Consider the following 26,414-nt stretch of genomic DNA (forward strand, 5'->3'; position numbering starts at 1 on the left):
TGTCCGGGGCCCACCAAGGCACTCGGCAAAGGGCCCCCCACAAGCCTGGCGCCAGCACCATTGTCAGGTCTTTCTGCCACTGGATATGGCCAGCATATCCAATTCCACACAGCCGCTGTGTGGACAACAAGATGCACACTGTCCATTCAGGCAGGAAGAGAGCGCAGAGCTGCACGAGCAACTTAGTGTGGGGAAACTGGCTGTGCCGATTGGGACCTTGACAACTGACGGAAGCCTCCCTTCCTATAGGCAAAGGGAACAGGAGGGGCTTGCAACCAGTGTTGCCCCTAACAGGGATTCCCAGATGCTGTTGACCACAGTTCCCAGCATCCCCAGCTGCAATAGCCGTTGCCTGGGGATTCTGGGAGTTGTAGTCAACCAGACCTGGGAATCCCTGTGAGAGGGAACACTGCTTGCTGCCCTTGCCTTGCCGCTCCAGGGAAGAGAGACCCAAGCCATGCCATGGCACTCTTTTCCCTGCTATCATTACCTCTCAATCTGCCTCAGCAGCTGGGAGGGGGAAGTCACAAGGAAGATGAGCCACAAGCTCTTCAAATGCTTCCAGCTGTCTTTGCCTACACGGGAGGCAGCTTGGAGGCTCCTCAATAAGGCAGAGAGTGCCATGCTGGGGCTAGCGTAACACAGGAAGCTGCCTTCTACTGAGTCAGACCCTTGGTCCATCTAGCTCAGGATTGTCTACACAGACCGGCAGCGGCTTCTCCAAGATTGCAGGCAGGAGTCTCTCCTCTCAGCCCTATCTTGGAGATGCTCCCAGGGAGGGGACTTGGAACCTTCTGCATGCAAGCAGGTAGATGCTCTTCCCAGCATTCCCACAGGATGATGTCAGCAACAGGGATAGGTACAGCAGCTAGCATTTAGTACTTCATATATATTTGCCTGTGGTCTTTCCATCAACCTCACAAGGTCACAAGCATTTTATGATCATTTTATGAGCATTTCAGGTCACAAGCAAGGGTGTAACCCCTACCAGTTGCAGGGGAGTAACAGCAGGAGAGAGGGCATGCCCTCAACTCCTGCCTGTGGCTTCTAGCAGCATCTGGTGGGCCACTGTGCGAAACTGGATGTTGGACTAGATGGCTTCCTTGGGCCTGATCCAGCAGGGCTGCTCTCATGTTCTTAAGCAGTGTTATGTTCATGGTGCAGATGGAGGTCTGAGGCTAAGAGACCATTAGGCCTAAAGGCAACCTAATGAGCTTATGGCAAAGGAAAGAGTTGCAGGGATGGAGGGAGGCTTCCACTTTCACCAGCTGAAGTTTGAGCACTTTTCAAAAGGGAAGCCCCATGCAGAGCACGTTCAGGAGGTCCAACCTGAATATTTTGAAGGCAAGAATGACAATAGCCAGGTCCTCCTTCTCCAGGAAAAGGCACACCAGCCAGAACCCCTTTACTAAGTGAGTAAGGACCACTACTCCGAGTGGCAATTATTTTCTATTCTTCTCTTTGCAAGTGGCAATTCTACTGTCCCTATTCAGCCCTAGAACAGCATCCCTGCAGGGGGGGTTGCTGGCATCCTTTTTATATTTCCTTTCAGCACAGGGAACCATCTTATCAATGTATAATTTAGCTCCCTGAGTAGGCCACTTTGAACACTTGGTTGAAAAGGGGCATGTACACATTTGCAAGACGTCGACTACCAGCAGTAAACTAGCAAAATGCACCACTCATCACTGCCACCACGTGGGCATCCCAGAACAGTGCCAGGAGGGAGCATCGGTTCACTTACTGTGAAGGCTTCTTCTTGCTACTGAATCCACGTGTGTCTCCTTGAGTGGATTATGATTCTCCACATGGATCTCTAAGGCAGGACTACATAAATTAGTTAAGAGTCTTTAAGAGGTGGAGAAGCATGGCCCCACCCAGTTCTTTTAGGCCAAGAAAGCCAAGAGTACTTTGAGGAAGAAAAAAACACTTAGCGAAAATAACCAGAAAAAAACACTGAACTGGGAGCAAACATCCACCCACCCACCACAATTCCAAAAGACTGGAAACTAACAGTATTTCAGAGAAAAAGAATAATAATAATTAGTAAAGTCTGACAGTGTCCATTAAAATGGTGGACCCTAGGAGAATCTTAGTTTTCTAGGCAGATAATTTAGAGATACTACCGAAGGGTCCCAGGCAGAGTAGGCACGGGTGCTACAAAGGGCGGGTCGAGACGCCCTTGGATGCAGCAGCAAGAAGCCACCTTCATGGTAAGTGAATCAATGCTCCATTCTCTGCTGCTGCAAACCAAGGGTGTCTCCTTGAGTGGGGACATACCACAGCCCTCAGCCCAACTGGACGCGGGGAGCACCCTCACCTACACCGAAGGACTGACTTGTTGGAGTACCCGCCTTCTGAATGCTGCTTGAGCAGAGGTGAAGGTATCCAATTTGTAGTGCCTGGTAAAGGTTGAGGGAGCCCTCCAGGTAGCCCGCCCTGCAAATGTCTGGGACCAGAGCATTCATAGAATTTTTGACATAGAGGAAGAGTAGCAGACTGTCAAGGGTGAGTGTTGTGGTGTATAGGTACATGAAAATAAGCCTCTTTCAGATCTATGGAGGATAGGAAGTCCAGATGGTGCAGGGCTTCCACAATCAACCTGAGTGATTCCATGTGGAATTTCCTCTTTTTTTTACAGAGTGGTTGAGGTATTTTCAATCTAGAATCGCCCTTATGGAGCTGTCGTTTGGGGGCACGATGAAGATGATGGAATAGATGCCCACTCCGTTAGTCCTCTGGCACCAGTTCTATTGTCCCAATTGAAAGGAGGTGCTGGATTGCCTCCTGGAGACCCTTGTGTTAGTGATGTGTACGGACCAGTCCAGAGGCCATTCTACAGGCCTCCGGACTGGTCTGGACATGGGTGGTTCGGGCAGACTGGGGTGGGGGTTTCTTTAAGGGCGGGGGGAGGGTGTACTTACCCCTCCCGCTGCTTTCCCCCCTCCGGTGCACATATTGTAGTCAGCAATTGGGGTGGCAGGATACCTCCCTGCTGCCCCTTCCCCCGCTTGGCTGCAAAAGGCTCAGCTGAGTGGGAGAAGGGGCGGCAAGGAGGTATCCTGCCGCCCCAATTGCTGACTACAATACATGCACCGGAGGGGGGAAAGCAGCGGGAGGGATAAGTACACCCTCCCCCCGCCCTTAAAGAAACCCCCACCCCAGTGCCAGACCGCAGCGCTGCGGTTCCATGCACACCTCTACCTTGTGTTTGGGGGGGGGGAGGTTGGGGTGGGTAGAAAACTATGAGGTGGGTTTTCTGTCAGTTCTATGCATTAGCCCCCCTTTATGACGTTGAGTATCCAGCAGTTAGAGGTGGTGCCCTCCCATGCATGTAAGTGAAAGGAGAGGCAACCACCCAGGGGCGACCTGCCCAAGTCAAGATTGCTGTTTGGCCTACTTGCCCTGGGCGGCAAAGATTGCCCTGTTCCAAAACCCCTATCTGGAGGGTCTGGATCTGCCCCAGAAGGGACATTGAGAGCTAAAACCTCGCCCTCTGCCAGCGAAGGAGGACCGAAAAGGGTGAATGGATTGGGGGGAAATGCCTGCCCTATGGACAGACCTGTCTACTACATGATGAGGAGGGCATCACCTTCTTATCTTTTGATTCCACTCGGATGTCCTTTAAGGCTGCATCCCCAAAGAGCTCCCCCCACCATCAAAAGGTACTGTAGCCAGATTGGTCTTAGAAGGAGCATCGACCCGCCAGTATTTCAACCACAGGTTCCGGAAGCCCAGTACTGAAGCAGCTCCTGCCCTTGATGCAAATCTCATGGTGTCGAGGCTGGAGTCACAGACAAAGGCCTGTGCCTGGTTTAATTTTAACAGGGTTTGCCTCAATCGTGCCGGGTCTGAGACAGGGTCCTGGATTAGATCGTCCAGCCAGATGACATGCTCTGGCTCCATGGAGGCGGCTGCTGAGGCTCTCACTGCTAAGGAGGCAGAGTCATGTGACCTTTACATAGCCCCTTCCACGCACCCGTCTGCAGAGTCTTTGAGGGAAAGGACTGAGCCAGAAATCATTTGGACCACTGGTGCATCAGTAGGGGGTGTATTAAAAAATCCCCCCCGCTCCCCACTGCTGGAAGGAATAGAACTATTTGGCTATAGCCACCGCCTTTCTATTAGAAGTAGAAAAAGTAAAGTAGAAAAAGGCCAATATCAGCAGCCGAGTGCTCCGCAAGGCTTCGGGAAGTGGGTGGAATCTGCAGTGTTGGATCAATCAAGGGCCCTTGGCCCTGGGAGCTGCATGCCCCGTTTCGAGCTCCCTTCTCTTCCTGCCCTCCAAACGCTCAACTGATCAGGCACAAGCTCTGGAGTGCCACCCAGCAGCTATTCGGCAGGGCGTACACTCCACTCCGAGCTCTGTGCTGTTTCTGCCGGTAAAGCACCCGACTGACCGGGTGAGAGCTCCGGAAGACCACGCGCCAGCAGTTCGGTGGGGCTACGTCTTGCTGGGAGCTCTCTCCTCCCAAACGGCAAGCTTGGCTCTGCAAGCTCCGGGGTGGCTTGCCGGCTGCTAGGAGAACCTTTGGCAGGTCTTGCTGAAATCTCCTCTTCCTAACTCTCACGTGCAGCAAGCGCCTGGCGTGTGCCAGACAAAGGAAGGGAAAGAAAAGGGGCTAAGAGCCCAGAAAAAGCGGAGGAGGAGGGAGAGGTGGTGGGGAGAACAGATGAAAAGCTTAGAGAAAATGCTTTTCTTCTCCTTCTTTTAAATACAGAAAGACAACAAAAATGGAAAGCTAGGAATCCAGGAACAAAAAGATTAACTTGAAGTGAAAGTGAAGTTTATGAAGCAAGCTGAGAAGAACTGCCTTGGAGCCACGCAGGACTAAGAGAACTGAGTGGGGCTATGCTTCCCCACCTTTTAAAGACTAACTAATTGACATCGTCCTGCCTCAGAGAGCCACTTGGAGAATCATAACCCACTCAAGGAGACGCCCTTGGATTGCAGCAGCAGAGAAGGAAGAATTTCCCCACGCCGCCAACCGGAGTGGGGCCAGCATACCTTCCCAGAGCTGCAGACTCTGTGGTGCCACGGAAGGCCAGATGACCAAGCTGTTGGCCTCAAAGAGAGGGTTCTTGAACCGGTTGAGCTCTTCGGGCCGATTCACCCAGGACCACAGTGACATCGTCTTCTGAGGCAGCTTGAGTTTACACCTGGCAGAGAGAGATCAGCAGGCTGAGTTAAGTGGCCCCACAACTCCCCTAGCTTCCCCCTCTAAAGCCCCAGGGTGCAGAAAGTAGATCAGGACCTCTGGTAGATCTCTGGGTGATTTGTCGTAGATCAACAAAGGTTTCCAAATCCCAACAATAAGAGCCTGTGCTTTTCTACCAAACTATGGTCCTGACACAGCCTCTTTGATCAGACAGGCCAAGAAATTACTGGACCAAAGTTCTTTAAGTCGATGAGATTGGCTTCCTTAGGAAGACACCGTTTGTTAACTGTAGGCGCTATTATAGGCCCAATAATGACACTATAATACTTTGACCAACATGGCTGCTGCAGGATCTCTCCAGCAATATGGTAGAGCACGTGCAGAAGCCCCAGGTTCAACCGACAGAACCTGCAGTTTGAAAGGACCCAAGGTAGCAGGTGCTAGCAAGGTCTGCTGTCTGAGACTGGCAGAGTCAGTGGTATTCAGAGCAGGCCACACCAAGCTAGATATTCCAATGCTCTGATTCTGTAGAACGCAGTTTCATGCGTTCACACTGGCATGGAATTTGCTTCCAAGCTCAAAGATGCCCACTGAAGTAGAGACTGCATTTGCCTTCTCATCCAAGATGTGTGGTGCAATCATGGCTGTCTAGATCTCGCGTCTCCTCCTACCAGCCTCTGAGAAGCCCAGAGCAACTGCTCACCTACCTTTCATTTTCGTTGTTGCCCAGGAATGTGCCGAACTGGGAGGCGTAGGAATGTTCGAAGAGCATGAGGAGGAAGTGATAGTTGAACTCAAAGGAGCAAGGGAACTGGCGGAGGATCTGCCAGACGCAATCCAAGAAGAGCAGGAACACGGGGGCCTCCCACTTCTGCTTGCTGTTTGAGTAGGCCGACTGGGCACAGCGTTGCTGAAAGGGGTGGCCAGCCTGTAGGCAGGATGCAGGGAACATCCGTTACACCGATTGGGGATGGGGGTGGGCGCAAAGGGAAAAGTTAGCATTCTGCAGCATAGGCACTAAAAAGAAAAATCTGCCTGTGAAAACGCTGAATTCCATAAACTATGTATATACCCCACAGAGGTTTCTAGGAGAGCACTGTCTCTGACTTTCATTGCACGGCACACTTGCACAGAGGTACACCTAGGTAATTTTGGAGCCCAGAGCTAAAGGCTTTTGGAGCCTCCCACCCCGCACTTGCTGCAAGTCAAGCATCATCCCCCTTAACACACACACTATATTTTTAGCACATGGGTTCTTGATGGCACAAACAGCAGCTGAACCCACAAGAATGTAAGAATATAGAACAGGAAAATTTATGCAAATACGTATTAGCAGAAACAACAAATATTTATATACCGCTTTTCAACAAAGGTTTCCAAAGCGGTTTACATAGAGAATTAATAAATAAAATAAATAAGATGGATCCCCGTCCCCAAAGGGCTCCCAATCTAAAAGCAATAGATTATGAGCCCTCTGGGGTCAGGGTCAGGCCTGGCCATCCAGCGCAGCATGGGCCAGAGGCACGGCATCGCAACCACACCACCCAGGGCAGACTAAGGAGGATTTGTGGGGGCCCAGGGGGTATGGAGGCCCTGGACTACTGCCCGGAAGTCCAGGGGTAAGAGTGCCTTTGCATCTGCATGGGGGTGGGGGGAATCCCCAGACACTTTTTTTGCAGTGGCAAAACTGTACCAGTTATATTTATTTTTGTTTTCTTCCTCCTCTTATATGATCTTAGCTGTAGCCATCCCTTGCATCCCTCCTGGAGCTGTCTCACCCCAGATACATAAGGGAGTGAGTCCCAGATACACAAGGGAGTGAGTCCAAAAGCAATTCCCTGCTTTTGGAGATGAGGCAGCCTGAGTCCACATGGCGCACACAGGTTGGGAAATGCTGGCCCAGGGGATCATGCCCATAGAACTGACACCTACATCTGTGGCGGCCAAGGCCTTTTCAGCAAGAGGGCCACACGTTCCAAGGATGAACCGAACACAAGCCCACCTGAATCAGGCTCAAGGTATCCTGTCTCACACAGTGGCCCATCAGATGCCTCCGGGAAGCCCATAGGCAAGAGGGGAGGGCATGCCCCATCTCTTGCTGTCGCTCCGCTGAAACTGGTATTTAAGGCATTTTATCTCTGAAACTGGAGGTGGCCTGTAAGCCATTGACAGGAATTCACAGAGGAATTCACTGTCCTCTGTGAATTTGTCCAAGCCCTTCTCAAAGCCATCCAGGCTGGTGGCTGTTCATCTAATCCAGCATCGTCTTTCCCACAGTGGCCATCTGAATACTTCTCCCCGAGGCCAAATTTCGTTGTGGCAGGGGATGATGGGAGCTGTAGTCCCAATAACATCTGGGGACCCAAGGCTGAGAAGCCCTGGGTTATGTCATAGAGTTAAGACTTGCTATTTGCACTACCACAGCCCGCTGCTAGAGACACACAGTCTCTCTTCCACTTCCCCGGAAGCAGTTTGCACACTTGGTAGCACAGTGAGGGCTTATTTCCCCCCTTCAATTGTTTGCTTGCAAACCTCCAACTTCTGACAGATTACAAATAAGCCTGGACATAACCGAGTGTGTCTCGCACAGGTCTTTTAATGCTATGTTACAAGCGTCAACGAGGCTTCCAAGTCGACTGTAACGAGTTGGCAGTTGCCTCCGAAAGAGGCCAGCGTGCAGCTACAGACCAGACTTCCCAGCCAGTGACTGCTTGGTGAGAGATGTCACATTGCATCTCGGCACGAGCAAGCACACCGAAGGGATGCAGCCAGGCGCAAAACTGCCGATCAGGCAAGAGAGAGAGAAATGCAGCACAAAGAATCCTAATGGCCACAGACTTTGCCAGCATGGGGCTTTTGGAGCCTACAACTTTGGTGGCCTATGCTTTCTCGCTTAGTACGCCACAAGTCCAAAGTATGAACCTAAGAATGCGAGCCGTGCTGGATTGGAAACAAGATCCATCTACCACTATTTATATATCGCTTTTCAACAAGGTGTTTGCAGAGCGGTTTACATAGGAAAAAACGAACAACAAGAAGACTACAAAGTAGACACCAGCAGCAGCCACTGGAAGTATGCTGTGCTGAGGCCGAATAGGGCCAGTTTCACTCAGCTTCCTTTTTTTCCACACTGGCCAACTGGATGCTTCCGGGAAGCCCCCTATCTTATTTATTTATTATTTACTTACTTCTGGAAGGAAGGCATGAAGTCCTCTTCTTTGCCCCTCCCTCATCTCATGTTCCGAGGGATACTGCCCCCTTAACACAGAGGTTCCATACAAAGACCACAAAGATCGACCCCAATTCTCATATTCGGAAACATTTAAGTTCATCATATGGACATTTACTGTGCACACCAAAGTGCAGACTTTCTTTGCCATTACCCGGGTGGGACTTTATCCAGCCTACACAATTCAAGCCACCCATTATTACAACTCTGGCTCTCTTGGATGCCTTCCTAGCTGTGGCTGTTTCTGCCTAGCCTATTCGATTCTATCCCTTCTTTAATACAGAGCGCTAGACCACCACCTCTGTGCCCTGCTCCTTGTCCTTTCTATAAAGTGTGTAGCCAGGAATGACTGTGCCCCACCAGTTTTCACTGTCCCACCAAATTGCCATTAGGCCCACTTTATGTTTCCATTTGCAACCACACACTCCAGCTCACCCATCGTGGTTCGGAGGCTTCTGGAACTGGCTAATTTAATTTAATTTAATTTAATTTATTACATTTATAAACCGCTCCATCCAAGGGCTCTGGGTGGTGTACAACCAAACACCTATATGAGGGGTCCCCTTTCAGGTGGTGGTGTGTGCTATCCCCCTTATGACTATGTGACCTCTTTGACAGGAGCCATGGATGCAGATGCCACAAAAGCTTTCGCCAGTGAAGAACCAGGCGCTCTTACCTGTAGCCATTCCCTCTCGACCAGAGCTTCAAAGCCACGGATGGTCCTACATCTTGGATCCAAGATAATCTGGGCCAGGGAGGTCACTTGTAGTGTTGAATCGGTCCCTTCAGTCCCGTGAACCAAGACGGATGCTCCCTCCCTGGGGAAGAGCCAGGAAAAGCTCAGAGACTCCTGCAAGTTGTATACTGAGAGGCCAGGGCAGCCGAGTGCATTAGTGCAGGGGTCATCAACCTTGGGTCCCCAGATGTTGCCAGACTACAACTCCCATCATGGTGAGGGATGATGGGAGTTGCAAGTTCCCAGAGGTTTGTTTATTTTTATGTATTACATTTCTATACTGCCTCATGCCAAAGTTTCATGGCGGCTTACAGAATTAACCATAAAACCAGAATTAAAACCAAATATTAAAACAATTAAAAGTTAAAAACAGCAGAACAAAAACTTGCAGCTGATGGAAGGCTTGATGAAATAAATGGGTCTTGAGTAGTGCTCTTTAAAAACCTGCTAGAGATGGGGAGGCTCTTACAACAGCAGGGAGGTCGTTCCAGAGCCTCAGGGCGGCTACAGAAAAGTCCTAGCCCTGAGTCGCCACCAGATGAGTTGGGGGCAGCCGAAGGCAGACCACCTCCGAAGATCTTAATAAGTGGTGGGGCTATTAAGATGTTCAGGAGAGGACCGCCTTCAGCTGCCCCCAGCTCATCTGGTGGTGAATCAGGACCGGTCCTTTTCTATAGCTGCCCCGGGGCTCTGGAACGACCCCCCTGCTGTTCAAAGAGCTCCACCATCTCTAGCAGGTTTTTGAAGAGCGCCCAAGATGCCTTGATTTTATCAAGGCTTCGATCAGCTGCAAGCTGGTTTTTATGGTTCTGCTGTTTATTGTTGGGCGAATCCCATCACCCCATTGTGGTTAGGGATGATGCAAGTTATAGTCCAACAACAGCTGGCGACCCACGGTTGAGAATTCCTACACTATGCAAAATGCTGAATCTAGGAACATAGGAAACTGCCTTCTATTGAGTCAGACCATTGGTCCATCTAACTCAGCATTGTTTACACAGACTGACAGCAGCTTCTCCAAGGTTGCAGGCAGGAATCTCTCTCAGCCCTATCTTGGAGATGCTGCCAGGGAGGGAGCTTGGAACCTTCTGCTCTTCCCAGAGCAGCTCCATCCCCTGAGTGGAATCTCTTACAGTGCTCACACCTCAAGTCTCTCATTCATATGCAACCAGGGAGGACCCTGCTTAGCTAAGGGGACCAGTCCTGCTTGCTACCATCAGACCAGCTCTCCTCTCCTGAAGGATTTGAACCAGGAAGACCCAAGTTCAAACTCCCACCCAGGCCCAAAACGCAACAAGGTGCTCTTGGGCTAGCTGCTGTTTATGGTCCTCCAAGAGCTTCTCTGGTAGGATTCCAAAGCAGGGTACGACCACAGGAAAAGCATCCATGGAGAGCTAAAACGGCACATGAGCAAACACTCAACTGTGTGATGCACCAGCTGGCTTGACCCGAGTCTGTATCGGGAACTGCCAGGCCACCCCCGAAGATGGCTGCTATGCTTGTTCACGGACTCTGTGTGAGTGTGTTGGGTCCTGGGAAATCCTTGCCAAATGGGATTTGTGTGTTGTAACTTTGCCTTAGTGCCTTGGGCATGATGCTCATTCTGTAAACAAATGCCTTGAGCTGGCAAGATGCATACACTGATTGTATCGCACACAAGCATCCCAAATGCCCCCTTCCTTATGCTCATACCTCTCCCCCGGCCCCCGCCTGCCAGCCCGAAGACTGAGGCGTCCGTAAAAGAACAGAGGCAGCAGACTTGAGCTGATATATTCTGAAGGCATTTGCTTGTTACTGGTAGGGAACACTCTTGTGATAAGAACTGACTAACAAAGCCATCCCTGAAGGTGAGAACATTGGACTTGTGAATTCACCTTTATGGTTTGATACACTGATACTTCGGCACTTTTTGGGACAGACATTGATTATTGATCAGGAACTTTCAGAAACCTTTTGCCAGTTTAAAAAAGCTGCAAAACCCTGCTGAATATGGACATTTTGATCACAGAAAACAAAGAAGGACTTCTTCAGCAATGCATAATTGACTCAATACACTGGTTCTCAACCATGGGTGACCAGGGACTACAATTCCCATCATCCACTGCCACTATAGCCTTCTGCCATTGTGGCAGGGGATAACGGGAGCTGTAGACCAATAACCTTTGGGGACCTAAGGTTGAAAACACCAAAGAATTCATTATTACAATATGCAAACATGACTACTGGCTCCGGCAGCTTTAACGGGGGAGCAAACAAATTTATGAGGGAGGAGAGGTCTGTAAGCGATGGTTAGCAGCGAGGGGCAAATGAAACCTCTATGCTCAGAGACAGGGTAGTTCTGAATAGCAGATACTTGGGAAAAGAACTGGAGAGGCCTCTTGCCTCCATGGGCTGCTCTGCAAGTTTCCCAGAACCATCTGGATGACCTCCTTGTTGGAAACAGGAGGCTGAACTAGACAGATCCTCCGTCTGATGTAGCAGGCCTCTTCCAATATTCCTATTATACTGCTCAAGAATAGCGCAGATGGCTTTAAAATAGGATTCGTCAACATCAGGGAGAACAGCTCCATCAATGGCTATTAGCCGCTGTACGTAGACAGAACCTCCATGTTCACAGGCAGCATACCCCTGAATATCAGAGCAACAGGGAGGGCCCTGCTTCCGGGTACTCCAGGGAGCCATCTATCAGGCCCCTCCAGCAGAGAGAATGCCGGACCCCAAGAAACAACCCTGCTCGGGAGAGTCTCTGGTTTCTGGGTGCTGCACAGTCTGAGCAGAGAAGTGAAAGGCAGCTTACCTGTCAATGCACTGAGCAGCCAAGCAAGCCGTGGTCAGGATCTCCTTGATGTGAGTCAGCCAGTTGGAAGCCTCCAGCTTGCTCAGCCAGCGGTCCATGTTATGCGACTGGTCATTGCAGGCTTCCACAAGCTTGATGAGGCTCTCCTGCAGAATATTGTATCTGCAGAGGGGAAAGCACAGAAATATAGGAAGCTGCCTTATCCCAAGTCAGACCATTGGTCTATCTGGCTTAGTACAGGAGGCCCTCAACTGGCACAGGGGTTTACGTTCCATGATACCACCGTGAATGCCGAAACCGCGATAACTAAAACCTTGTGCCTATGGGAATGATGGAGTTCGGTTCCTCAGTACATTAAAAAGTTACAAAAAAGGGGAACAAAACAAGAATAAGAGGAATACAGCACTGTACCTTGGCCACTCCAGCTTTGGGGCTCCTCCAGTAATGCCCCCCGCCCCAAAACCAACAGGAAAAATATCATTCAAGTTCTACAAAAACACACCCCAGCATTTATTTTATCCCCCGCCCCCAATTTTATATCTCACTCTTCCTCCAAGGAGCCCAGAGCGGTGTACTACATACTTAAGTTTCTCTTTCACAACAACCATGTGAAGTAGGTTAGGCACTCTAACCACTACACCACGCTGGCTCCACACTGCCTTCACAAGTGCCTCCAAGCTGGAAATACCACCAGAAGTGTGAAACGCATGCACAGGAACTGCAAATGGCCAAAATTCACCCCTGTGATAATTGAAACCGGGTATACAGAGCCCCTGGTGGCGCAGTGGTAAAACTGCTGCCCTGTAACCAGAAGGTTACAAGTTTGATCCTGACCAGGGGCTCAAGGTTGACTCAGCCTTCCATCCTTCCGAGGTCGGTAAAATGAGTACCCAGAATGTTGGGGGCAATATGCTAAATCATTGTAAACTGCTTAGAGAGCTCCGGCTATAGAGCGGTATATAAATGTAAGTGCTATTGCTATTGCTATATATAGCTGAACCCACAATAGTCAAAGGCCTCCTGTATTGTGTACACCAGGAGGTTTCCAACCTTGGGTCTCTCTCCAAGATGATGTTGGACTACAACTCCATCATCCCCATCCCCAGAGTTGTAGTCCAACAACATCTGAAGACCCAAGGTTGGGAATATCCTGGTGTACACTGACTGGCAATGGCTCTCCAGGGTTTCAGATAGAAGTCTTTCCTACTCCTACCTGAAGATGCTGGGGATTAAATTTGGGACCTTCTGCATGCAAAGTGTGAGCAATTCCATGAGCTGTGCCAAAATGACCGAGTCCATTATATACTCCTGACTGCATTCAACTGGAAATACACTGTGTTACTAACGTCTCATTGGTCAATGAGCAGGGACGGAATGGACGCTGGGCTGGAGGCCCCAACACCTCTTAGCATATTAGAAACCAGATTGCAAAACCTTCTACCCTCTTGCTTAGGAGGAGCAAGTTTGGAATCTGGGCAATACTGCCAACTGCCAGGGAGCAAATGACTCTGTTTACAAATCTTTATGTATTTGAGTGCACTCAACTGACCCCTAAATGACTAAAGAGGTGCTTTTAAAGTGGCGATACTCTCCCATTTAGTGGGGGAGAAGCAACTGTCCATATTCCAACCCCAGCACAGCATCCCTCCAGTGGCTGCTGCTGGTGTCTTCCCATGTTTCCTTTTTTGATTGTAAACCCTTTGGCAGTGTGTGGCAGTATATATTATATTTATTTCAAGTATTCCTTTTATCATTGCATTTGTATCGCTGAATGCTGCTTTGACTACTTTTATAGAAATGCAGCTCAAATATCTGGGACAACAAGAAAACCATCTTCTGGGCAGTGGCAACCAGGACAAAAGCTTGGTGAAGGATGGTCAGTGGTGATCATGGAAAAGCTGGGGGCCCTTGGCTGTTTCTTGAGGAACAAGGTTATAGCAGAGTCTACCAGATCCTGCAAAGTCTAGGATGATCTCCATCAGATACACACACTTTAGGGGAGTTGGAGAAGAGAAGTCAAGTGAGTAAGCCATACCAAGCGGTGGTGGGAGATGTCAAAGGATCCCAGCAGGAGGCCTAACCCAGCCTTCTTTTTGGTGTCTTATAGCAACTTGCTAGTGGTGCAGAAATCAGGTGTAGGGAGGAGGAGGGAACACAGAGAAGTTGTGGGCAGGCCATATCTCTGGCCTTCCTGGACAGAAAGGCTTTTATGTGAACTGCTGAGTTTCACACCATCTGCCTTCCTCTGTCTTTCAGTTGCCCCTGTTTTATGCTGTTTATAGACATTTACTGCTATTTCTGTATTCAATGTTGTGAGCTGCTCAGAGAAGTTTTACACAAAGAATGGGATAGACAGTATTTACTTGAAGCGGACATTAAACAGAATTACTAACTATGACTACTCTGAAGGAATTTTCTACTTTGTTAATCTCAGGATCTACACTGTCTGGTTTGTATGATTTGTCTGCTACCTACTACTACAAATATTTATATACAGCTCTTCAACCAAAGTTCTCAAAGCGGTTTACACAGAAAAAATTAATAATACATAAATAAGATGGTCCCCTCTCCCCCAATGACTCACAATCTAAAAAGAAATTTAAGGCCGATACCAGCAACAGCCACTGGAGGGACGCTGTGCTGGGGTTGCAGAGGGCAATGCTATCTTATCCGAGCATTGCATTTTCTTTTCTCTCTCTCTCTCTCTTCTTTTTAAAAGAGTATGCACTGCTTTCTATCCTTTGCTGACAGGACAACATCAGAGATAAAGGCAATTTTGCTGAACGGAGCCATTTTATTTATTACTTTTCTATACCACCCCATCCAAAGGCTCTGGGCGGTGCACAACAAATAAAATACAATGTAAAAACAAGTTTAACACAGTTCAGAGTGATTTAAAACCAATTAAAAATACTTAAGAACAATTTAAAAACCTTGAAAGGCCAGGCCAAAAAGGCAAGCCTTTAGGGCTCTCTTGAAGGCCAACCATGAGCCCAAACTATGGATATCTTCCAGAAGTGCGTCCCACAGGCCAGGAGCAGCTACAGAGAAGGCCCGGCTCTGAGTAGGCACCTGACACGCCGGTGGTAACTGGAGACGGACCTCTCTGGAGAACCTCAATGAGCGATAGGGATCATACAGAAGAAGACACTCTCTAAGGTAACCCAGACCTAAGCTGTTTAGGTTTTTTTGTGGCTCTTTTAAAAAAAATACTCCCTCAGGTTTTTGCAGAAAAATAGGGGGAACTGGGGTTTAGGGGCATTGCTGGACAGCTGGAGTCCTGGAAAGCATGATACGGCACTTTATTTCTGCCTTTTTTTTTAGCCCTTTTTCACCTCCAGAAACCTAACCCCACAGTTCCCATTGCCTCAAGCTCTCATTATCTGCAGGTGTAGATGGGAACGGAACCCCCACGGACAACATTGGGCCACCTGTAAACCCTAGGTGCTCTGAGTGGCAAACGTGGTCCCTTCTCCCTCTCATTTTAGCATTGCAGCAGCAGCATGAGAGAGGTTAGGGCCAATAAAGAGAGAAATTGGCCCAAGATATGTCCGTCACCTTGATGGGAAATCAGACGACATTCCCCTGCTTGAAGCCCAACTCTCAAGCGACGACACCACAGGCTGTCGGTGGCCCTGTGCTCCTAAACTGGAACGAATCACTGCTGGAGCGTGTCCCCGCCAGTCTGCGTGCCATTCCATGCCCATTACAGTGCCAACCCAGCCCACTCCCCGATGTCAAGTCTTAGGAAGCAGCCTAAATGCTGCTGGTCGCCCCACACTGGCTCACCTCTCGATGGACTTGTGAATCCTTCGCCACTGGGGATAGTGTGCCTCCTGCTCAAAGCCTCCGCCTTTGGCCCGGGCTTGCTGTGCAACATTCAGAGAGCGGGTGTCAATGATGTAGCCACGCTTGCCCGCCCTCAGGGTGGCGTTGATCAGCTTCTCGTCCTCCTTACAGCGCCTCCCGTTCGTACCAGTGAGTGGCTGGCTACTGCGCATCATCACCTAGGCGGGGGACGGAACAGAGTCAGCAGCCAGACGAGACAGACGTCTTCCAGGGCACCAAGATTAGGTGTGTGACATCAGCTCCGCACGGTGTCCTGGAGAACAGGAGCGAAGCCACCCCCATCTTTTCTTATTTCACCGGAGTCCGCTCAGGCCTAAGTAATGATGATCTACATCCTTGTAAACTTTCCACTTTAGGCGTGTGTTTCCGAGATGTGTTTAGGAGCTACCCATTTGTCCCTCTTCCTCAAACGTAAGGATTAGGCAAGTAATGAGCTTACAATGACAAGAAAGAGGTTCATTACAAATTTGAGCTAAAGTAACAATAGATCAAAGAAGAAACAGCAAACAACTTGCACTTGACAATTGAGAGAGGACTAGAATACAGAGGTGTTTCACTAAGTCATGATGGTATAGAGTTATGAGAAACGTTATGGCTAAAGTGGAAGTTGTGGAGCCGATTCAGGTTGCGTTTGGCAACTCACCGACTCTTCTGTTTTGCAGGTTTAAGAACTCTGCTCCTTGAACGAACACACCTTAAAATTATTTTCCATGTGGCACCCTTTGGGATCGATGCTATGTTGATGTATTGTGCTTTGTCGATGTCAAGGCTGCATACACTTTTGGCCTTCCAGCTGTTGCTGGACTACAACTCCCATCATCCATGACAATTGGTCACTGTGGCTGGGCACTATGGGAGTTGTAGGGTCAGCAGCTGGAGGGCTAAAGTTGTGCAGCCCTGGTCTATGCTGCATGTGGCCTATATATGCTCAACTAAAAACTATATATGTAAACTAGTATTTTTAAAGAAGCTCTCTCTCTCTCGTACTGATTTTTAATTATTGTCTGTACAGTACTCTCATGAATGAACACTTTGGACTGGAGCCTTGCATACTGCAGTTTCCCAATATAGTTTACAGCTAATTGAAGTACTGGGTATGAGAGGTCACCTAACCAAAGGAAGTCTGCAAAAATGGAACAGAGGTGAGCATGAACAGAGGTGGACAGAGGTGCAGAAGAGGACAACCCAGAGGAACAGCGGACTGGAGCACCTTCCTTAGGAGACAAGGCTACAGCATCTTTTTTTAACATTGTGTTACATTTTAAATTATAGCAGTATTTTAATTTTGTGTTAATCTGTATTGTTTTATTGTAAGCCACCCCCACATAGGTTTTGGGCAGACAGACAGAGATCTTAATCAGTCAATCAATCAATCTGGCGCTTGTTAGTTTGGAAATGAGGCAGCTACATGGAGACATGATAAAAGTGTATAAAATTATGCATGAAGTAGAGTGTGGATAGAGAATATTTTCTCCCTCTCTCACAACACTAGAACACTGGTCACCACATGAAAGTGAAGGTTGGGAAATTTAGGAACGACAAAAGGAAGTATTTTTCCACAGAGCACGTAATTAGTCTATGGAATTATCTGTCACAGGATGTGGTGATGGCCACTAGCTTGGATGGCTTTAAAAGGGGCTTAGACAAATTCAAGGAGGACAGGTCTATCAATGGCTACTAGTCTGGTGGCTGTGGGCCACCTCCAGCTTCAGAGGCACGATGCCTCTCAATAGCTGTTGCAGGGGAGCAACAGCAGGAGAGAGGGCATGCCCTCATTTCTTGGGCTTCTTGGACTATGGGCTTCCCAGAGGCATCTGGTGGGCCACTGTGGGAAACAGGATGCTGGACTAGATAGGCCATGGGCCTTATCCAACAGGGCTGCTCTTATGTTCTTATTACAGGATATTCCCTTGGAAGCCAATTAACTGGCTTCCCCTCCTAACTGGATAAAGAAAAATCTTCAAAAGCGATAGCTCTGATATATTTAGCCCATTCATGCCAGCATAGGACCCCTTCTGGCGGCTGTTTGCTGTATCCCTTTACAACATTGAAGGGAGAGGGAGGCTGGATTGTTGTGCACACAGGACAGGGCCTTCTCTGTAGCTGCCCCAGGGCTCTGGAATGCTCTCCCAGTGGGGGACCATTCTCTGGTATCTGTGGCTGCTTTGAAACAAACAACTAAGAACTATTATTTGTTTAGGCTTTTACCCTTTAGGGGTTGCCAATCTCTTGTTTCTAGCTGCTCTTTGTTTTATAAGGCTGTTGCCTTTTGGTGTTTCTATGTGTTTATGGTCTTAACTGATTTTAACATTTTAATGTGGTTTCATGGAATTTTGTTGTATTAACTTTTGTAAACTGCCTTGGGAGGAGTTTTATGAAATGCAGTATATAACATGAACAATAAAATAAATAAGTGACTAAATAATCAGATAAGGATCTCACGCCAGGGCCTTCTCCTTCATGGCCCCCATGCTTGCAATGCTCTCCATCGGAAGGCCCCTTTAACTTAATCATGGCTCGCTTTCCATCAAGTGGCTACAACCCTGCTTTTAAAGAAAGCCTCTGGGCTTAATCATGGCTGTGATCTATTAGCTCTCTGAAGGGCTGGAGTTTCTATTTCTTGTGTTCTCTCTGGTTGCTTAGATTGTTTTGCTTTATTTCTTACATTGTGAGCCCATTTGGGGTGGGGGCAGGTCTGTTCAACTGAAAGACAGGTTAAAATTAAGCAAATACATTTGTTTTACATCTGGTTTTACCCAAGGAATGCACACACAAACTTCTTTCTGCATGGAGCACCAACTCACCATCCCGTTTTTCTTGTGGTAATAGCTGAGGACTGGGAAACGCCCACCGTGGCGAAACGTGGCGACTTTCCAAAGAGATTCATCATCAATCGATTTAGGGACTATGACGATGGGTGGGTACGAGGGACAGATGGAGAAGTCTTTGTTCACGTAGCTCAACCGCCATTCATCTGTCTGGGGGAAAAGACGACCAAGAAGAATCAGGCAAAGGACGATGATGGATGACAGGATGATTTTCTGATGGATCAGGTCAAAAGAAATGCAGTTGAAAGCCATCAAGTTTCAGGTGCTGAGGTCCCCCAAGAGAGTCTTCACCTCTTTCCATCTTACGTATACATAACAAAGAATGTCTTCTTCGTTATGAGCCCTGCCACCCACTGGGATCATCTATAGTTGCTACCAGTTTGTCTGGTGGCTACTTAGGGGCAAGCCTTCTCTGTTGCCACTTTGAGATTTTGGAATGTGCGCTCTGATGAAATAAGAGCCTCCCCATCTCTGAAAGCTTTTTTTTTTTTTTTTAGACTCTTAAGATGCATTTATTCAGCCAAGCTTTTAAAACTAGAGTTGAAGTTTTAAACTATTTTGATGTTTTAATTCATTTGTTGTAAACCACCCAGTGTTTGGGGTGGTACACAAATATTTTATTTATTTATCTGATTTATATACTGCCTTTCCAAAAATGGCTCAGGGCGGTTTACATCAATATACTAATAAATGAATATTCAGCCTCTTTTCCGTGTTACATATACCCATCCATTTAGCTTGCTTTTTAAGAGATACACTGTTACTTGTCCCCCCTTATGCTCCATACTACTTGCATATTTAGCAGCAAGTAAGAGCCCACGAATCTGATTCTGAACAAATCCAGCAGCATGAGTATGCGTGCACACGCACATGCGCACATACAGCCATCCTGCTGTTTTTTTTAGACGCTTCCCTGCCCGCCTGCCTCCCTGTCCCACATACTTGCTACCTTTCCAGCCGTAAGGGGCTGGCCCTTGCCAGCATTTGGACTGAACTGCTTAACACCTGTCTCCATTCACACCAGAGACCTGCTGACCATGCATGCGAACCCTTGCAAAAAATAAAAGAAAGGTCTAAGCGATGTGTTTATAATGTTAACTACACTGCTTTTTGGCCTGAAAAACCCTCAAAGCAAGCAACAATTTATAGAAACCATCAACAACTGAAACAGGAGAACCTCAGCAACAGTCAAGAACAGAGTACTTACATTCACCACTAAAATGAGTACACATCCACTGAAGACACCCGGGACAGTGGAGGTTCTCACTCTGCCTCTCACTTCCACCGGTGAAGTGGCTGGGCAGGCCTCTCCTGGAGCAACAGTGCCCCCCAAGCCCCCCAAATCCTCACTTTTCGATAAGAAGGCAGCAACGCAGGGAGAAGCTGGTCCAGGTAGGACTTACTTCTGAACTGAGAAGCTCAAACTCCCGTTCGGGCAAGAAAGAGTGCCAGCCATCTTCAATGACTTCAAACATGGGCCGGTAGAAGAAGGGATACATCAGAGTGATGGAGTCTAAAGTGGACAGAGCCTGCAAGAGGGACAAATACACACGCAAGCCCTGTTCACACATTATGTTCAGCACACATAGAACCTGTGTACAAGAGATGCTCATGCCATGACTGACACATTATGCTCGATGCCCACACGCTGGCACATGTCCTCTCTGCAGCCTTTTGCATTGGGAGGGGGCCTGGACCAAGGCTCACGTATTGATGGGATGGAAATACAGTCATTCACACAATCACATGTGCAGGCAGCTGAACACAGGTACAGCGTAATGTCTGAATAGGGACACAGTAACGTTAGCTGAACACCCTTAAAAATAAAAAGGATCACTCCGCGAGCCACAAACATCAGGATTTCCATCTTCCAAGGCAGGATATGCCACCGAACACCAGCTGCAGCGGGTGGCTATCACTTCCGTGCCCTACTTATGAGCACTGTGGCACCTTTCAAATGGTGATGCTCATATTTAGCAGGAGGGGAGCAAGTGTCCCTATGCAAGCACAGCCCAGCACCCCTTCTAGTGGCTGCTTGTGATGTCTCCCTTATGAGTATTTTTAGATTGAGTGCTGTCCTTTGAGGACAGTGAATCATCTTGTTTCTCTATGTAAACTGTCTTGAGAACTTAAAAAACAAATAAATTGAAGAGTGGCATATAAATATTAGTTACAGTAATAATAATCAAGGCGGGATGCTGGTCAAGGTGGACTGTGGGTCCGATCCCCCATCAGTGTCCCCTCTAACAGGGATTCCCAAATGTTGTTTACAGCTCCCAGAATCCCCAAGCAAAAGCCACTACAGCTGGGGGTTGTGGGAGTTGTAGTCAACAACATCGGGGAATCCCTGTTAGAGGGAACACTGTCCCCCATCTCAGTGGTGGCTATTCCCCGACTGCAGGTAGGAGAGGCTCAGCCCCCACAAGCAGTGGGGGCGTGAAGAAGGCAACCGCGGCCTACCCTTATCCTGGGTACTACTGACTTAGGGAGACACACGTTCCACATCAAACGCCACCAGCAATTAGCTCCTTCAGTCTCCAACACGGGTCGCCAGGAAGCGGGGTCAGATGTTTGCTGGTTCCTCCTCATTTCCAGAAGTCATCTTACCTCAATGGAGCTGGCGATGTTCAGGGACTCCTCCATGCCAGGAATGTCCAGCTGAATAATCCGCAGGTCTTTGCACTTGATCACGATGGTGCCCAAAGAGCCAATGAAGCTGCAGCGGGAAGAGGCAGGAGTGCTTAGAGGAGGAGGAGGAGGAGGAGGCCGATGCTCCAGGAGCCCTCTAAGGCGACAGCTCCCCACAGCCCTGTTGCCTGCCTCAACACCCATCAGGATGAGCAAGAGGCAAGATGTTTCGAGATTCAGGCACTGACGCACTTTTCGTTTAACAGGACCGTGTTCTGCCAGTTAAGAAACACTTAAGTAGGGGCAGAACTCCTCAGGGCTCAAGTGGGTTTCCAAGCCCACATGTGCTGAAGTAACATAAATGCAGGGGCAGAAGAGGGAGTATTGCTAAGGGAGAAATGGTTAGAGTGAAGGAAGGGGCTTAACCCTTTCAGTACCCGCTGATATTCACACATGCATATGTCCCCCCAACTGTTTTATCTCTAGTCTCAGAGTCTAGTTTGGGGGGGGGAAGAGGGAAATGGGCTAGAAACAAGGTGAGGGAAAGTCCATCAGTTCTCCTGTACACACACACACACACACACACACACACACACAGGCAGGCTAGCATAATGTCAGAAACAGAGTTTGGGAAATCCTGTACTTGCCTCACGGTCTACTACTAAGCATCGTGCAAGAACAAGCTCCTTTACTTAACATCATGAAACAAAAAGGTCTTCCCACCCAGGCTCTGCAGAGAGAGTGCTAAGGACTTTCTGAGTACAAGCATGCAGATGCTCCGACCTATAACTGAGCTGTGGCCCCACCCCAAGAGGGAACATCTTACAGCACTCCCATGCAGTCACCCATCCAAATGTAAACCAGAGCAGACCCTGCTTAGCACAGGGGACCATTCATGCTTGCTAGAAGCCACCTAATGGCACAGTGGGGAAATGACGTGACTAGCAAGCCAGAGGTTGCTGGTTCGAATCCCCGCGGGTATGTTTCCCAGACTATGGGAAACACCTATATTGGGCAGCAGCAATATAGGAAGATGCTGAAAGGCATCATCTCATACTGCGCGAGAGGAGGCAATGGCAAACCCCTCCTGTATTCTACCGAAGACAACCCCAGGGCTCTGTGGGCACCAGGAGGCGACACTGACTAAACAACACCTGGGAATCCTTGTTACAGGGAGCACTGCTCTGGTCTCATCCAGCCGGGGTTTTTCTTATGTTTACGAAATATTTAAGCGGGTTTTTTTTTCTTATGTTCTTAAGGAGATATACAGACCAAAGAAGCTGCATCCTCAGCTTCTGCGGATACCTCTTTGATCTGGATACCTCTTTGATTTCTTCACACAGCTAAGCTTTTCTCCAAAACCATAAAGGCAAGGAAGCTGTCCTTACAGGGGCGGGGGCGAAGAGTAGGAAGAGATGGAAGACGCTGTAAGGGTGATAAACGCTCTACTGCCCCTGTGGATGCAGAGAAGGGAAGGACTGTCCGCTCAGACAGAATACTAGAACAAGGAGCGAAGAGGAAGACTCCTCTCTCCTCACCGTCTGAAGCAGGAGAAGCAGAGAAAGTGGGGGAGGCTTAGAAACAGCCAAGTGGATCACAACCGTGATCACGCTAAGCTCGGTCAAGCCCCCACCAAAGATTAAGAGAGAGGCAGACAGGCAGGACCAGACATAAAAGGGCCAGGATTTCCATGGCGAGGGAGTGCTAAGTCAATGGCACAGACACAGCAAATCAGCAGAGTGGATGAGGTCAGCCAGGGATTTGGGGATTACATTATGCACTCTCAGGGCAGCGCAATCTGATGCAAGGCTTCTCAACACTTAGTCCCCAAATTCCCCCAGAGGGAACACACACACACACACACACACACACACACACACACACACACACACGCATCCACCCACCCCACCGGGCCGTCATTCCGAAATGAAGATGTGGGACTCCCCACGACCCCACTGCGTGGATCCACTGTTAGGATCCACTACTGAATCATCAGCTAATGATCTTAGCAGGGATACCTTCTTAGCATACCTGCCCTATGACAAACAGGGGCCTCATCGCTTGGCCTGTGTATCCGAGCCACTACAGAGTACATGGCTAGAGGGCAGGGTGGATTTGATTTAAATCAAACTGATTTAAATCACGATTTAAATCACTAGCAGGGTGGATAAAAATCAATGATTTTTTTTAATTTAAATCGGATTTTTTTTATTTTTTTAAAAAAAATCATTGATTTTTATCCACCCTGCTAGTGATTTAAATCGTGATTTAAATCAGTTTGATTTAAATCAAATCCACCCTGCTAGAGGGCTCAGCTTGCAGGAAACCCCGGTTCAAATCCCCACGCAGCCACGAAGCAAATAGGAGAGCCTTGCTGTGGGCAACTTGCTCCTTCACAACGTAGCCTTTCTCACTAGAGTGTGGCTCTCAGCTCCCCAGAGGTAAGGCAGGATTTTAAAAAATGTAATAATCGTGATAACTAATCCTGCATCCAAACTAGCAGTTTACTGTTGGTTTATTGCTGCACATCAGTGGCCTATGTAAACCACTTTGGGAACTTTGGTTGAAAAGCAGTGTATAAATATGCGTCGTATTCTGGCTAGAAAAAAAATCCAGCAATATTTCACTGGTGCCCAAGGGGCATATCTGGACCAGAGGCAGGGTCTCACCTCCTGAACAGTTCTCAAAATGGCCCTTGGATCTGTTGCTCCAGGCTGGAATTGTGGGTAGAAAATGCCCTTTTCAAAGGTGAAACATCACTCCATCCCCGTCAGCAGGGGTGGGCAACCTTGGTTTCCCAACTGTTGTTGAACTACAACTCTGCTGGGGATGATGGGAGTTGTAGTTCCACAATGGCTGGAGGGCCAGGTTTGCCCACCTTTGCCTTAAAGTAAGGGACCAGGGGATAGCCACTACTTTGCTCTGCAGCTCTTTTGCTCCCTTTCCAAGAGCAGAGATTTCATCTCCACGGAAGAGGCTATGCCAACAGGGCAACAGCCAAGTCCCTTACTGGAGAAATTTACTGACTGTTCAAAAAAGTGTAGGCGCACACTTCCCACGTAACTCAGTCCAGACAATTCTCCAAACCACACCATGGCTTCATATGCCCCCACTCTCTCCTGGTACCAATTCCCTCTTCCTTGCCAGGTTTCCCTTCACCACCATTTTCTGAGATGCCTGAATTGGACAAATGGTGACAAATCAACTGCAGCTGGAGACGATGGGAATTGTAGTCCAGCAACAGCTGAAGAGACCCAGACGGACCACTTCTGAGCTATGTTTAGGGCTAACCAGAACTGCCTCCAAACCGTGTTTTGCAAACTCACAAGTTCATACCGGTACTATGATTTCAAGATCAGTGGTAACCAAAGTTCTCCAGATTTGAATGCTGTGGCAAGCTATCATTAGAGGGAACTGGCACGAGAAAGGGGAGGATGGAGAGGGAAAGGGAACACACAATCCTAGGAGGACTCAGCTGGAGGTCTCAACTGGGCCCTTCTTAGTCGTCCAACCTGGAGTGTCATGGAACAAGTGAACATAAAAATGTATGATGCCTAAGTGTGAAAGTAGATATACTGCCGAAAGTCCACAGGCTGAACACTCTGAATTGGGTCACCAGCCTATTTGGCCCAATGATGTCTGCTCTGACTGGCTGGCAGGCAGAATATTTCAGGCAGAAAGATCTTCCTTGGCCCACTACTCAAGATTTCCTACCATGGAGATGCCAGAGACAAACCTGGGATCTTCTTCATGCAAAGAGGCAAGAGCTCCATGCTGAAGCATCTGCTTTGCATGCAGAAGGTCCCAGGTTCAATCCCTGGCAGCATCTCCAGGGAGGGCTGGGAGAGACTCCTGATTGAAACCCCGAAGAGCCACTACCAGTCAGAGTAGACAAGACTGTCCTCAATGGACCAACAGTCTGACTCAGCATAAGGCAGCTTCCTCTGTACCTTTATAAAACATGAGCTTTAACCACAAACTATGTCTCATCCCTAGGTGAAGCTGCTTATATGAAAGCAAGACCACTGGTCCATGCAGCCCGATTACGTTGAATCCAAGGATTTTCAAACTCGGGCCTCCAGATGTTGCTGGATTACAATTCCCATCATCCCCAGCCACAATGATACTTGGCCTGTGTGTCTGGGGATGGTGGGAGTTCAGAAACATCTGGGGTCCCAAGTTTGAGGCTCCCTGGCCTAATCCCGTCGGCAGGGACTCTCCAAAGCCTCAAGCAAGGGTCCTTCTCAGACCTGCTACCTGTAGCCCTCTGAGCTGGAGATGCCGAGGACCAAACTGGAGAAATGCTACATGCAAAGCATGTGGTCTACCCCATCTGTAGCCCCCCTAGGCAGAATCCAAGGTGCTTCTTTGGACACAGGAAACTTATATGAAATCAGACCATTGGTCAATCTAGCTCAGGATTGTCTTCACTGACCAACAGCAGCGCCTCCAAGGTTTAAGGCAGGCATCTTTCCCAGCCCTACCTGGAGATGCCAGGGAGAGAACCTGGGACTTTCTTCATGCAAGCCTGCGGATGCTCTACTACGACCCCCTCCTCGAAGTAGAAGATCTTGCAGCGCTCATGTATAGCCACCCATCCAAATGCAAACCAAGGCAGACCCTGCTTAGCAAAGGAGACCATTCATGCTCCTTACCACAAGTCTGGCTTAATCCCTATGAAGCAATCAACAGCTTGGGTCTCGCATACCAAGCCAAGAGACTGCCTCCTCCCTTTTCCACTGCCATGCTCAATGGAGAGCTCTTCCTCACCTTCACTGTTCTAACAGCAACACATCCCCACTGGGGCCACCTTATGTCTGTGGCATGTCCTTCCCAAAGAGGCTGATTCAAGTCCAGCCCTGAATATTTCCCAGAAGAGCTGAGGAATGTCCAACCTGAGACTGGCCATCAGTGGCCAGGACCAAGCAGACATATTTCATTTAATTGGGCATGCATATTCGCAACTGTTTCTCATAAGAACAGCCCTGCTGGATCAGGCCCATGGAAGCCCATCTAGTCCAGCATCCTGTTTCACACAGTGGCCCACCAGATGCTGCTGGAAGCCTACAGGCAGGAGTTGAGGGCATGCCCTTCCTCCTCCTGTTACTCCCCTGCAACTGGTATTCTCCCCCGCACATCCTTGGGAGAGGCTGGAATAGAAAGAAAACCAGCTAAAGAAACAGAATGT

The 26,414-nt window shown here is 48.7% G+C and overlaps 1 protein-coding gene across 6 annotated transcripts in view; it reads right to left on the reverse strand.

Annotated features, from left to right (window-relative positions):
• The window catches only part of MTMR9 (myotubularin related protein 9), a 40,468-nt gene that overhangs the window by 10,140 nt on the left and 3,914 nt on the right, over positions 1-26,414 (reverse strand). For 4 of the 6 annotated variants that reach the window (XM_053248769.1, XM_053248747.1, XM_053248763.1 and 1 more), the window contains exons 3-10: positions 21,206-21,314; positions 20,002-20,127; positions 18,575-18,748; positions 15,711-15,928; positions 11,922-12,083; positions 9,065-9,206; positions 5,867-6,087; positions 5,009-5,160 (exon numbers count right to left, since the gene is read on the reverse strand). In XM_053248769.1, the coding sequence (XP_053104744.1) occupies positions 5,009-5,160; positions 5,867-6,087; positions 9,065-9,206; positions 11,922-12,083; positions 15,711-15,928; positions 18,575-18,748; positions 20,002-20,127; positions 21,206-21,314 (1,304 nt within the window). Of the gene's footprint in view, positions 1-5,008; positions 5,161-5,862; positions 6,088-9,064; positions 9,207-11,921; positions 12,084-15,710; positions 15,929-18,574; positions 18,749-20,001; positions 20,128-21,205; positions 21,315-26,414 lie in introns of those variants that run through there. The other 2 variants (XM_053248780.1, XM_053248789.1) reach the window with 2 other exon arrangements.

This window comes from Hemicordylus capensis, chromosome 1 (genome assembly GCF_027244095.1).
Source record: "Hemicordylus capensis ecotype Gifberg chromosome 1, rHemCap1.1.pri, whole genome shotgun sequence".
In the NCBI taxonomy this organism is placed as follows: domain Eukaryota; kingdom Metazoa; phylum Chordata; class Lepidosauria; order Squamata; family Cordylidae; genus Hemicordylus; species Hemicordylus capensis.